The sequence below is a fragment of the Balaenoptera ricei genome, chromosome 16 (genome assembly GCF_028023285.1).
Source record: "Balaenoptera ricei isolate mBalRic1 chromosome 16, mBalRic1.hap2, whole genome shotgun sequence".
Taxonomy (NCBI): Eukaryota; Metazoa; Chordata; class Mammalia; order Artiodactyla; family Balaenopteridae; genus Balaenoptera; species Balaenoptera ricei.
Genome location: NC_082654.1, coordinates 67568160 through 67583174, shown reverse-complemented (window position 1 = coordinate 67583174; position 15015 = coordinate 67568160). Strand labels below are relative to the sequence as shown.

General features: G+C 35.7%; 1 protein-coding gene across 4 annotated transcripts in view; it reads right to left on the bottom strand.

Annotated features, from left to right (window-relative positions):
• Positions 1–15015, bottom strand: part of CTNNA3 (catenin alpha 3) — a 1736704-nt gene that overhangs the window by 399968 nt on the left and 1321721 nt on the right. For all 4 annotated transcript variants that reach the window (XM_059899110.1, XM_059899112.1, XM_059899111.1 and 1 more), the window contains one exon: positions 8619–8819. In XM_059899110.1, the coding sequence (XP_059755093.1) occupies positions 8619–8819 (201 nt within the window). The remainder of the gene's footprint in view (positions 1–8618; positions 8820–15015) is intronic.

The following is a 15015-nucleotide window of genomic DNA, read 5'->3' as shown; positions in this document are numbered from 1 at the left end:
CCTTCTTTTGGCAGTAGATACCTACTGTTCATCTTAGAAATGCTTAATCCTTCACTTACTACACTTACTCTTGTCTTGGAAACTTGGCAATATCATCATGGCTATTGCAACCACCCTCATCCAAGCAGGACTGCATTTGAGGAATCCCAGAAAAATGAACATGAAGGACAGCTGGGAACGAGAGGCTGGGAATGAAATGGCTAAAACTATTGCCAATTAAGCTCTGCTATCTATACCAATTACTTAACACCAAAGGAAATGCAGTCTGATTCATACATTCAACTTCACATGGTTTATGCTCTCCCCAAAGCCAGAAGAAAGAAAATCTGAGAGATGCCCCACCTCAGTTTATTTTCTAGACTCAGTGACATTGAACCTCAAATATAGTTTTTCAGATGAGTATGTAAAAGTTTTACCAGCTCACATCAATAACTGTATAACCAGACTTTCCAGGCCACATATAATGATCTCTAAAAAAGTAAAATTAACCTGTCTTTACAACTGAGGACTATTAATACATGAAACAGATACTTGTAATGACTGGAGTTATTTCATTAGTTTCATAAATCGGACTTTCAAGATGGAGAAGAAGGAAGGAGATTCCTACCAGATATTAGCTACCTTTTAAAAACATAGACTATGTTACAGTTTATAAAACATTTCACAGTAATTCTATTATAAAGAGACAATTGTTGGATTACCCAGGTGATAAAAGGTTATTCCAGAGCTTCCTAACAGCTGTTAGGAAGGGTGTGTTTTAGAGGGTTACTGGGGTGTTGAGATATTGATGCCCATAGCCCTCAGAAGGGCTGGGAAAGAACTAAGACTGTGTATGACCCCAGAGCCTCTGATCCCCTCTGGCCTTGAATAGCCACTTCTCTTTTCCCAGTGGCTGTGCAAACACTATGATTTTAGAAGGCACTAGTCTCCTCTATTACAAAGAATGTCTAGTACTTAGTAAATCTTAAAATGAATGAAGTCAAAGTCCCCATCCCTTTAGGTTTAAAATAAAATGATATAGTTTGGTACAGTATTACTGTAGTTGAACAATAATAGGATTACAGGCCTATTAATTTTTTGTCATTATTGTCATTAAAGAAAGAAAAAAAGAAGAAACCCCTGAATGATCCATTTTTCTACTTTTCACAAGACTTCATAGACACCTGTATGTTTACCTTGCCACTATCTTGGTAATAGAATCACATTCACAACGTATATTCTAAGGCACATCATCCCTGAAACACTTAGATTTAAAGAGGTGTCATAATACCTCATTTAATAAAACCACCAGGCATAAAGCATGCTTTTATGCTTATTTTTAAAATTTCATAAACCATCTGAAAGAAATGGGTTTGGAAATAAGCTGCTGAAAGGCCGTGCTCCTGTTTGGGTGATGTGGATGGAAGCATTTCCATTGTTCCAACATAGACGATGACCAACCAAATTGGAAAATCCGTACTCAATTTCCCTTCTCTGGGTCCTTTCACTCCCTTTTTGAGGCTACTCCTCTCCTGCTCCTTACCACCCCCATCTCCCTTTGCTCACAGACTCCAAAGCCCTTCTGCGCCAAGAAATCTGCCAGTATGAGAATCGAACTGAGGCAGAATGTTGTCTCCATAGAAGCTCAAAAGTCAGTACTTGCAGCTCACCTCCATGCTGATCATCAAGGCGTGGGCATGTGATTTAAATTCTGCTAACATGATGCATCTGCTCAGGAAGTTGAATTCAGGGAGAGTGAGGCAAAAGCAGGGACTGGCTTCGAATTTATTTCTGTGGTGGAAGTATCTGGAATGTCGTGGCAAATGAAAGTAGCATCTGTAGGGTCCAGTGTCATAATGTTATGATGCCAATAATGGCCTTAGATGTTCACTGAGGTCTGGAATGGCAGTTCATACAAATGCTCCTTGGGAATGACCAACCGGTTCTTATATTCAGCAACCCTTGCAGTCTGTCTGTTTTCTCTTCTTGTTGTCTAGCCTTCCTGTGCATGTGTGTTGGTTTATAGTCAGATTCTGTTGTTTGCAATCTAGAGCTGAAACTGGGACTTCATGCCTAAACCACTTACATTAAGTTATTTTACTTCCTACCTATTCCTACCATATAAGGCCCATAAAATAAATCTGAATTAGTTTTTTACAGAGAGTATGTAAAAGTAAGATTAGAAAGAAAGGTTCTATTTCTCTTACCAGATAATGTCTTCTTTGGCTGGAGAACATGCATCTGAGGCTGGTAATAGGAGATCTAGAGTTAAAGAAGATACCAGAGCTCTACAATATCTTTGCATGGTGAATACCCACACAGCATGTTCAAATTCTCCACTTCCTTTCCCAATGATCCCTTCCTTTTAACCCATGCCATTTCAGCTCATCTATTTTTCATCTATCCATTTAGCATCAGCTTCACAGTTCCATATTTTACATTTTCCAGATTTGGGAATGTATCAGCCCCTCTTTATGATTCTCTGAAATCCACCCTTAAGCCCTCTATACCATTTCCTTCCTTGACAATAAAATTTCTACCAATGTGTCAGAACGTGTTCTTTTTATTAATAAGGATATTACTAGCAGTGGCTTTTTAGATTATTCCATGTACCTTTCTTAGGATCTAACTATATCAAAAATGTCAAAAAAAAGGCTTTGCATTACCCAGTACACATAGGAGATTTCAGTTTTTATGGCACTTTTTATCTGACAAGTTTATATTTCCAATAACTTAAAATGTCAAGATAAGTAAGTACCCTCAGCCTGCTCACTAGATCTGGGTCCTATTCAAATCCAGGTCTCTTTGGACAAAAAAACAGGTTTTCCACTCAGAAGCTCTAGAAGCTTCTTTCTTCAATTCACAATGTTAGTTCAAAGTTAGAAGCTTCTTTCTTCAATTCACAATGTTAGTTCAAAGTCCCAAACTTCTGCAGCAACAGAAGTACTTCTAAGGCCAGGGGATCTTACTCTTCTTTAAAGAGGCTAAATTGTCATTTAACTTTTGATTTTGGCATCACCAACAAGAAGACACTGGTTATCCACAGGCTGGCCAAGTGATATGCAGATAGAAGTGGTTTATTAATGCTCTCTGACTGTGTTAAAGGGTGTCAGATTAGGGCTGAAGCCAAAAGTAAGAAAGTGCATAATCCCAGAGGCCTGTCTCAGACTGCTACCAGGGGAAGGAAGTTTGCCAGCATATGTTTCTGAATTTGAAGGCACGGCTGCTACCCTTTAGAGGGATTTGCTGGAACCATTAGTGAAAATAGGTTTAGTGGGATCTTTCAACAGATGCAGTTCAAGGATGGTTCTTGGAAGTAATTGTGTATACAACAGTCATGATCGCTTGTTCAAAAGCTTGCTAAAGAACCTTTCAAGAATCTGACCTGAAGTTCTCTGAAAATGGCTAATATCTGACTCTGGACAGTAATGAATCACTTCCCTGATCTTTTCTCTGCCCCAGCCTTTGACATAGTCTACTGCTCTTGAGTTTTGTTTTTTTGTTTTTGTTTTTTTTCCCCACAAATTGAGATGATAACTTGCCCTCTTGCTTAACTATAGGAGAATGTGTCACAGTATAATCTTACAATGAATTTTAAATTTAAAATTGGGAGAAGGACTTGAGTACTCCTACAATGCATAAAATGCTAATGGGAACTATGAAAATAAATAAAGTGTGGTATCTACCTTTAAGTACGTTACAATCTAGTGGGAGAAACTTGTATGTAAATGGCTGATTATGATACAAGGCAAAGTGAAATAAGCATTAACTAGAGGATAAGCTCATCCATGGTAACACAGGTAATGGAGCAATTAATTCTAACTGAAAGGGAATCAGAAGCTCCTTTGTAAAGGTGGTGGCATTTGAGAAAGTTGTAAAGAATAATTATAATTGTAGAGGGCCAGTAGAGAAGAAAAGGTGTTTCACTGCTGGAATAAAATTAGCATAAGCATATAGGTTCAATTCAAGAGTTGTTTTGTTCTCTTTCATTTTAATCTAGCACACGCAAGACATTATGGTAGGCTTTGGAAGAGATGCAAAGAGAAATGATACGAGTTTTCTTTTCTCCTATAACTTAACTTCTGTTTTGAAAGAAAAGTCACTTCTATATAAATATACGTGAAGAGTTCATCAGTAACATATAGTTGCCTGGAACAATGTACCTGAGTGGCAAGTCCTTTAAAATCTACAGCACAGGAGACCAAGAAGAGCTCACTATTTCCAGAGAGAGTAAAAAAAAGGTTTCTAGAGGACACAGGGGTATGCGCTGTTTCTTGAAAGGTGGATAAAATTTGATGTGATAAATAAGGCACAAGGGTATTCAAAATGACAGGTACAGCATGGACAAGACCTAAAGGCAGAAATGATCCTGGCATGCCCATGTGATTGGGAAAGCATCAACTTAGATGGAGTAAGGTGCCTTTTGGCCCATGCTAGGAAGAAAAAAACAGAAATTCACGTTTAGGTGAATTCAAACGCCTGCAAAGTTCAGGTAGGTATATTAAGTGAGCAAAGCAGACTGGGCATATAATGAGAGGTAATAAAGGAGACTATGGCCCAGTCTCAACCAAAAGAAAGACACTACTAAGCTCCAGCCATTTTCGTTTCCATGGTAAACTCTGCTCTAGTGTTGCCAGACCCTCCAATTTGTTACGATAGGCCATTAATCTGGATATATATATATGTATGTATATGTGTATATGTATATATATTCATATATATAATTAGAAAGTAATTCTTATAATAAAACATAAAACTTTGTTGGTCAAAACTCTACTGGACACATAAGAATTCTCTGAGTCACAATGAATCACGTCCAGTATGTGGACCACTGAGTTTCAACTTCTGCTGGACTGTAGTGGGCAAAGACTGCTGGAACTAAAGCTTCTGTTTTATATCCTATAGCCATTTAAGATTATAAACAGAGATGCAACATAAGGACAGTAGCTAAAAAATGTTTTAATTAGGCTACAAAAATGCAGGCTATTTGTATACGAAAACTATTAAATGAAGGAAATTGATCGGAATTACTGACTGCTATTAAACTTTTTAAAATGTTTTTTAGAGAAATTCATCTTAAAAGTCTATCCGTTGTTTCAACTGGTCACAGGAAAAATTTACAACAAAAATTTGGAAATATTTATTGGCTCTAAATTGTTCTCAACTGTCTCATTTGCCTTTAAGAAGAAAAATTGCAGCTATGTGACTCTTCTCCACTCTAACAGGGGAAAGGGTTCAAGTTTGGGCCTGAAAGAGTACTTGATGAATGACACTTTATTTGCCATCACTACCAGTTGCCAATGTTGGAGGCCACTAGGATGTCTTGGTCAGGTTCATTTGTGTGCTTGTTGTGTTTTGGTCCATGAGCCTAGCTGACTTTGAAACCAGGTGGAGTTTGAGTGTTTGCAAAAGATGCTTTGGGTCCTGCTGATTTCTGAATTGATAGAATTCATAAATCACTCACAAAAAATATTATGTGTGTCCACTCTTGGTTTAGGTTTTCTCCCAGCCTAGTGTGAAAAAACTGAAATTGATGTTAGGTATACAACTTCTAAGCCTTCACATTGCAATCCAGAAGGCTTGCTTTTAACAAAAAAGCTAATATTTTCTCTACCCTATCGGGAATTCCTGACAGGTAGAGGAGCTTAGTAACAGGGAAGAATTGGGTGGAATAAAATTTTCTCATGGAGATTACAATACTCCGCCTCAGTCTGAATGAAATGCAGCATTCCAGATGTTGCCTACATTTCACTGAAAACCAGCTGGTTGATTTTATGAACAATGCAAATCCTGTAATGTAACAGGGCTTCTCTAAGTGCTGATAAAACACTTAGAAGATCAACAAATCTTGAAAATGTGCTAACGAGTCACAAAGTCTGATTAAAAGCAAAGGTGCAATGTTCCAAAAACATTCTTTGTGATTTAGATAAGTATGACTTAGGTTTCATCATTGATGACAGTACTTTAAAGGCAAATTGTGCAAAGATAAGAAAGTCTTGTTAATAAGAACAATTCACAATAGCTCCTTACTGAGTTATTTTCAGGAAATAGGGTTAAGACCTGAGAACTGCATAAAAGGAAAAGAAAGAAAGAGAAAAACAGGCCACATATACAGACCATTCACTTGCTAAAATATGAACTATTAAGGCTTCATAACATAAAACATGACATTTTGAATTATTTAATTTGATGATTATTTATAAATAATAAGTCCAAGTTATGAGCAGATGTGAACAAAGATGAACATCTTCTGTTACTTAATTGTGGAGGATAGAATAGTTGGAAGTATTTTTCATAGACAATATCTCTATGGGAGAGAAAATGCTCACATATTTCAGCTTTGGTTAAGATCAAACTGATCAAATTAGCATTTTCATCTAATTTATTGCTCAGAATTCCCTTTAGTGAGGCACGCTTTTGATAAATTTCAAGAAAAGCTGTTTGGAGCAAAGTTTGAAATTAGACATAAAAAACCCAAAATGAGAAGATTTTAAGATAAGCCAAAAAGTATGTAAAAAACTAAAACAACAAAATTGTAAAGTCATAAACTATACTGTTATATTACTAATAAGATGTGACTTATACAGAATAACCCAGGATTATTCCATATTTATTGTATTTGTATTTGGGGTACAGGACATAATTTACCTGGAGAATTTCAATTAAAGTTACATACAAGTAATTAGAGGAAAAAGGATTTCTCTCTCTTCTGATTGAATGATAATGTAGCCATATTGGTTAGTTATCTTGTAAGGTCATCATAAATCATGCAGGTATTGACAAAATTGTAATTAAATGTGTAAATAACTTTGTTTCATTTTTATTTTCTGATTTCAGATTATAAGAATTGATTGTGAATGGAGTGTTCCCACAACACATTTCACATTCTGGACACTTCAAAATTTCACTTCCACTTCTTTGCATATGAAGTCCAGATATGGGCGCTATACTATAGAGAATAAAACTATAAACTTAGTACCTCATACAGACATGGTGACTATAAGAGTGTGTTCACAAGACATTACCAATATGATTACAAAACTGAGACAGAAGCAAGATATAGGTACCATTTTGGTAGACTTTAGTCAGTTCCCTATAGGGCATTTTTCACCGGCTAAAAGGAGAACCACCGATGCCTTCTTCTTTTTACTTACAATTCTATTCCCGAAGGTAGAAAAAAATCAGAGAACTCTGTACTTGATTTTGACCAACAAGAAAGCACCAGTTAAATTTAGTTTAGGAAAGAGATGCTGAACTACTCTAACACAATTATCTCCTTAAGCAAGTAAATGTATCGTCACACCTCACTGATAAAGCAACTACCCTGTACCCTATTCGTGACACCAGTAACTTTTGAGGAGTTAGTATAGAAATATCATATCAAGAGTTGCAAATACACCTCCTTCATCTTTCCTTAGTATATCTTAAGCATTTCACTGTTTTAGAAATATTTTTAAAGAGATACTGAGAAAACTATGCGCCAAGATTCATTAATGAGTTCTGTATCAACATTCTAGGAAAAGAGAAACACTAATCATCAGTTCTCTACAAAACTTGCCAAGCCTACCTTGTGGTATAGCTCTTCAGAACTATTTCCTAATGAAGGCTATTCAACTGTTGATCAGCTTATCTTTATTAATTTCAAGCAGCAGCTTCCTCTCCCCACTAATCACCCATCTCCATCCCTTCTACCCCTTTCACAAAACAAATATGTACATCCAAATTTAATACGCCCCATGCATAACATGAACAATTCTCTAGGTAGGATCAATGATTTAAGTATGTAATTTCAAATATTTTAGGGATCATGGGTCCACTGTCACCCTCCTCTTATGAAGTAATTAATAAGAAAAATTCAACCTGCGGTTTTCACAGATCACAAAGGCTTTTCACAAGAAAAACTACTGCCATGATGACTTCTAAAAATGGTTGGTTGCCCTTATTCAAACTGTATCCACTGTTTCTGAATTCATATGAATTTAAATGCTTCTTCGAATTTTCTGTAAGTGTCTTGGAGAAATGTTAATAACAGTGCTAAAATAAGAATACCATTTTAATGTGTGATTCAAAAACTAAGCATTTATTAGCTGATTTCAGAAAATATTAAGTTCAGTGCTGCAACCAAAACAAAATCCTGGTTCCATATTTCTTAAGTAATCAAAGATTATGTGAAAGAACAAAATGGTGTTTTGCAAACAGATTGCAAAAGAAGGTAGAAAGCATTTCTCTGGAAACATAGGACAAGTTTGCTCTGTTTAAGCAGTGTAAACAAAAACCTGGGGGCTACCAATCAGACAGCTAAAAGAGGGCTTGGAAACTATTACATACTTATCACATCTGGCCTAATTATATCTCCTAACAACTCTAGCATTAATAAACATTCATAAGTGGCTAAAGGCCTGTGGGTAATTTATATAATGCATATATTTATAAAAGCCTTTTTTCTCCAGTGAATATATTTACTTCCCAGAGATAAATTTCAAATCACACAACCACAGGATGCAAGCCCTTATCAGAGCAATCTATTTCAAAACAACCCACACAGACTGAGATCTTCTTTCCATATGTATGAATATTTGGTAGTTATATAGATGCAAATGTCAGGAAGAGAACAGCTGTTATTGGGGACAAAGACTTACCAGTACTTGTCAGGAAGTTAACATTTCTCATCACACCTTCTGTGTAAGCTCCTGGCTCGTAACTGTCCATTTCACCTGTGACAATGTGAGCGACTCTTGCGGCCCGTCCTCTGATAGCACCTGCAGCTCGATCTAAATTATCAGCATCCTGGTCTCTCAAGGCTATGATACATTTGTTGACATCTTCTAGGATATGGCTCTCTGTAAGTAAACAGGTCAAATTAGTTTCGTGGCTTTTTTTTTTTTTTTAAATCACACAAATCTAGCATACTATAATTCATGTTAATTTCTGGTTGCGGATAATGTGCACATTGGGAATAAAAGACATTGACAACTAAGAAGAAAAAATACAGATGTGACTTTGCTTATACCTTTTTTAATAGCTCATCTTGTAAAATAAAAATTTTGCATTTTTATCAGCAAATTTTATAGATTGCATCTTATTTTAGATTCTAGTTCCAGTAGATTAGATTTTAGATTTGAGTGACTTACAGACGGAAATTAAGGAAAGATTCTAGATTAAAACAAAAATAAAATGTATAATGATGGAATACTTAATCCTGATTAAGCACAATACTATGCAGTTTATGAAACTCTTAAAAAAAATCACCTGCTCTAAATATATAGAAAAATATAACTATGGTGTTCCATTCAACTAATGTTCACTGATGTACGATATTTAACACGATTACAGAAATATTATAAATTAGCAAATGATGAAAATGGTGAAATATATAATTTTATATTGTAAAGCAATAACCTCACTACATCTGTGAAAAGACTTATATATAAAAAAGGGCTTTACAAAGATTGATTGACTTGAAGTAAATGAATCCCAGAGAAATTTGCTCACTCTGAAGACTATCTCCAGACCTCTTTCTCTCCTTCCTTCTTTGCATGATTAGGGCATGAAGACAGCTGGGAGTTATTAGTATAGCACAACAATGTTTTCTTTTTCTATAAAATGATTAATACTCCCAGAATAAAACGAATGAGTGGAGCTGAGTAAATATGTAGACTATCAACAAGCATGGGCAATGATATTTCTAAGAAATTAAAAGAATACTAAAGAAATGGTTTCTATTTTTACTAAATGAATCCCCACCCCAAATCTTTAAAGACTCTATTACTTCAAAACACACAGAGAAAACAACTACAACAAAAAGGCCTCAGTAATTCCAGAACATATTGTTAACTTCTCCTTCCCCCTCCCCCTCCCCTTCTCCCTCTCTCTCTCCCTCTCCCTCTCCCTGGATTTGCTGACTTTCTGCAGGTAAGCTACACAAGACAGGTATTCATAAAGCTATTTCCTTGCAGAGTCACACCTTCCTCTTATTGTGTAGAGCATAAAATCCAAACTGTCAAAGAATATGGTCGTTGGTGATCTTCTTAGACCTGATATCTACTATTCCTCTGCATGTCCCTCATGCTTTAGTTATATCTATTTTACAATTTTCCAAATCTGCCATGTTTCTTCATGCCTCTGTGCCTGTGGGCATATTAGAACCTTGACCTAGACTGTTCTTTTGGGCTCCTGGACCCAATGTCAATGTGTGTGTGTGTGTGTGTGGAGGCTTCCCCACACCAACAAGCAACTCTCTGTACACCAACTGGGTGTCCTGTAATTCAACTCAATTCTGACACCATCTACCTGGAGATAGCATCAGATTCCACAGGTTAAGGGTTTAGTCCCACAAGACTGCCCCTTCCCACCCCCCTACAGACACCAGTCAAAAGCCTAGATCGTTATCTGTGCTTCTGCTACAATTTGAAGGTTCCCCCCTTCTGGACTTCAGTCGCCGGTCCAACTTCAGGTTGTTACATATATTTCTGACCAACTAGCTATAAATCAGAGGTTCCCACAACCTCCTTTTTAGGTTTGATTATTTTGCTTAGAGTAGCTCACAGAACTCAGAGAACCATTTTACTTACTAGATTTAACTTTTATAACTCAGGACCAGCCAGATGGAAGAGATGCAGAGGGTAAGGTATGGGGAAAGGCCCAGAGCTCCATGCCCTCTCCAGGCATGCCACTTTCCCCAGATCTCCATGTGCTCATCAACCTAGAAGCTCTCCAAAACCCATCCTTTTGGGATTTTATGGAGGCTTCATTACATAGGCATGATTGATTAAAACACTGGCCATTGGCAATTGATTCAGCCTCCAGCCCCTCTACCCTTCCCAGAGGTAAAGGGGTGGAACTAAAAGTTCTAATCACATGGTTGGTTGCCCTGTCAACCAGCCCCCATCCTTGGGTGGGGCGGGGGTGGTCCCAAAGTCACCTCATTAACATACAAAAGACAGCTTTATGGCCCTCATCACTCAGTATATTCCAAGGGTTTTAGGAGCTCTGTGCCAGAAACAGGAAAAGAACAAAGATATACCTCTTATTCTAAATCACAATATCGTAATTGCCAATCCCCTCTGGTCTGCTTGCTCAACTCCTACTATTCATTTTGTTTTTTGGCCATGCCTCATGGCTTGCAGGATCTTAGCTCCCCTACCAGGGACCAAAACCGTACCCCCTGCAGTGGAAGGGCAAAGTCCTAACCACTGGACCACCAGGGAATTCCTTACTATTCTTTTAAGACACTAGTTAAATGCCCTGCCTCAGGAAATCCATGCTGACCTAGAACAAGGCAAACTTTGTTCCAAGTTGTTTGGGGTTCACATAAAATGGTTTATATGTTTTCATTAGAGCTTCTTTCTGTGTTTTAGTGATATACTAATGAAACTATCTCTCTAGTAGACTAACAAATATATGTGAGTGCAGGAATTTTATCTTATTCCTTGAGGTATCTAGCCTTTGGTACAGTGCATAGCACCTGTTAGGTTAACAAGAATGTTTGTTGAATGAATGAATGAAGTCTTCTTGTAAGATACACCTGGGAACAGTACATTATTTTGTCTAAATCTTAAATCATGGGTTATGAACATTGGTAGACACATTTCTGTAGCATTAAAATTAGTCAATTTAAGCCATATTAAGGACAGTAAGTTCATTTGCATGAAAAAGATTAAGTACTGAAAACCTTCATTATAAATTCACTGGAGTTTTAACCTAATTTGTAGCATTCAGTTATGAATGTGTCATTAAGGCCTGTAATAAATCCAGGCACAGTCCCATCTCAACAGAAAGCACATGTGTATCATCACCATCATGTTTCCCTTGGAACTGAAGTGCAAGTATAAATGTGGAAGGCATAATAATGATCAATTTTTTAAAAATCCACAGATGTGCCCTTTAATGACACATTAAGAAGCTGTTATTTTCCAAGTAGGTTGGTAAGTTTTTTTAAAAGCAAACACAATATATATGTATTCAATGCATGTTTAATCTGTATTCACTAAAGGTGCTTAATTTTAGATTGCAGAGCTGTTTTTCTCAGTTCTGTGAAAGTGAAAAGATATTTAGGAAAGAAAAAACATTGTTCATTTTTGCAAAATTAATTGTCTAATAAACTCAGTAATTTCTGTTCAATTAAAGGTGAAATTATAGCTGTCACAAACTATTTTTTCCTATGAATTTTGCACTGGAAAAAATACAAAAAATATTCACTAACAATGAATGTTCACTTCTTTAAAACAATGATATATATGCTTCACAATTTATTTTATTACTTTAAGTGGAGAATAAAAAATACAGTAAGAATTTTTCTGGTTCTTTTTTGCTTGGTCTTATAGAAGTTTGTGTGGTTATTGCTTTAGATTGTGCAACACAATCAGAAGCCCTGGTGTTAATTATGTTGAAGAACCATAGAGGTAAGGTCAGATATGGAAATAAAAATCTTACATGAAAATATACAATATAAAATAAAATAAGGAAAATAAACGACAAGAAGCATATACCCAGAGTTTATCTGAAGCAGCTATATTGAGAAGGTTGGAGATGATGGCTAAATGATCTTTTGAACTACTAAGATTAAATATAGCGCAGAAGCATTAGGAAAGGGTTGCAAGATTTCCATTATTGTGACACTTCCCCATTATTCTGAATGTTTCCCAAAATGCCAGCAACAATTATTTGCATGAAATTCTAAACAGAGTGCCAGAAAAAGAAAAAAAAAAATTGGGCACCTCCCATATACACAGTAACTAAACATTAAGCTAATGTCTTAAAAACAAGTATTTCTTTATTTCAGGTGAACTTAAGTAGTTAAAAAGGCCTTCATGATAGCTTGAGTTTTTATGTCTAGATATATAACTCCACACCTCTAGGAAAGAAATAAAACACCAAATACTTTGTATAAAACTTTCTACTGACGTATCTCTTAAGTCTTCGCTGATGGAATGAGTTTACTTGTTAGACGCAGAAAAAATCATTAGGAGCTCTACCTCCAATTTATTTTTTTTCTCACTACACATGTACTTGGATTTAACAATTACATAATTTTTACAATGAGGTTTAAAAGAAAGAAAATACATTATTATAAAAGAAGTACACTTGGAAAACAGTTGACCGTTGAACAATGCTGGCACTAACTCGTATATAACTTGTATCAATAGTTGGCCCTCTGTATCCCCAGTTCCTCTGCAGATTCAACTAACCATGGACGGTGTAGTACTGTGATTTTACTGTTGAAAAATATCCTCATAAAAGTGGACCTGCGCAGTTCAAACCCATGTTGTTCAACGGTTAACTGTATTATATATGTTTTGAAGGATTGATTGAAGATTTGTCTTAATTGTTTCAGAGTGTCAGCTTAACATTTGATTTGGGGTGACGGGTGAAATGTCCTACTGTTACTGCAAATCCTAAAGTACATTATTTTAAGAGCAGAGAATTGCTGAACTACTAGCAATTACTGTCACTCATTTTATAACTATCCTGAGATGCAAAGGATGATTTTTACTATGTTGGAAAATGGTAATAAAGAGGGCAATAAAGGAACTGATCTTAGACTACAAGACATTTCATTTGTTGCAAACTTCTCTGGGTGGCTCCATCTTCAGCCATCGCAGCAAGTGTAGCACAATAAGATTTTGAAATACATTTTAAACTTTTTTCTTAATTCTTCAGTTTTCTACAATTAAAGCTAGAACTTGCCTCAGGGAAAGTAGAAAACAACATCCAAAGCAGAATTTTATAAATCCATAACCCAAAGAACAGACCTAAAGTAGAAGGACATTTTATTCGCAAAAGCCACACTTAAAGTTGCTTTCTTTTAATTCCCGAAGCTGGGCTTTGAATACATCAATGGCAAAACCTGAAGAGGTAGAGAGTTTATGCTATAATCCATTGAATGGGGAATAATCTACCACCAACTGTTTCCTCCCCTGATATCTGCATATGTAAAACAAAATTCTAAGGAGGAAAGGAGAAGAGAGAAAAGAATACTTTTCTAAAGAGAAAACTTTTTTTCCAAAGAGACTGAATTATAAGCCAAAAGAGGTTGAGTTTCTTAAACTGGCAAGATTAAGTTTAGCAACCCATTGTATATGAGCTCAGAGATTTAACTAAGTGTAAGAAAATGTTTCCATTTTGCACACCTGAATCTCTACCTGTAAATTTAAAATTCATTACATAGGCAACTACACAGTAATTTTTCTCTTTCACCCCCCACAAAAAGGCTATAAAGCCAATGGAATACACCAGTATATAAGTTCATTGTTGTTTATGTATCTACTTAAAGGTGGCCAAAATTTTTTTAGTAAGAATTTGATCATGATGATTGTTCTCCAAATAACTAATATCCTGCATAAATATCTAAGCAAGTACTCTTCTGAGAATAAAGAACATTTATGTAGCTAAATGTAAAACTTTTTGAAATTTCATATCCCTTTTCTACATCCTTAGAACCTTTCCTCTGTCTCCTTTCCTGAACCTAAGTATTGCTATGTGTTAGAAAATGTAGATGATGTAAAAGATAAATAAGGTAAATCCCTTTCTGTAAAGGGTTTAAAAGCTAGCAACCAGAAAGAATTACTCTTTTTAAAAATTAAAAAAAAATTATTGAAGTATAGTTGATGTAAAATATTAATATTTATAAGTTATAGGTGTACAATATAGTGATTCACAATTTTTAAAGGTTATACTCCATTTATAGTTATAAAATATTGGTAAGAATTACTTTCTTTCATTATCTTTTATTCTTCCTAAAATACGATAGTCAAAATTATCTCATCATTTTAATGAAGTTTTGTTAACCTTTATCACAAAAGTTTGCCTAGTTTCTCTGCACTATAAGCTATTTATTCTTCATTGGACTTTAACCAGCTCAAACTTACTTGACCCACTTCTGATAATAAGCAAAAGAAAAATAAAGATTGCTATTTCCAAACTAGTTCTTTACCAAACTATACTTAAAGGAATTCTGCAGTACTTATGCAGACACAATTCTATAGAAATAAACACACACACACACACACACACACACACACACACACACACACAAAG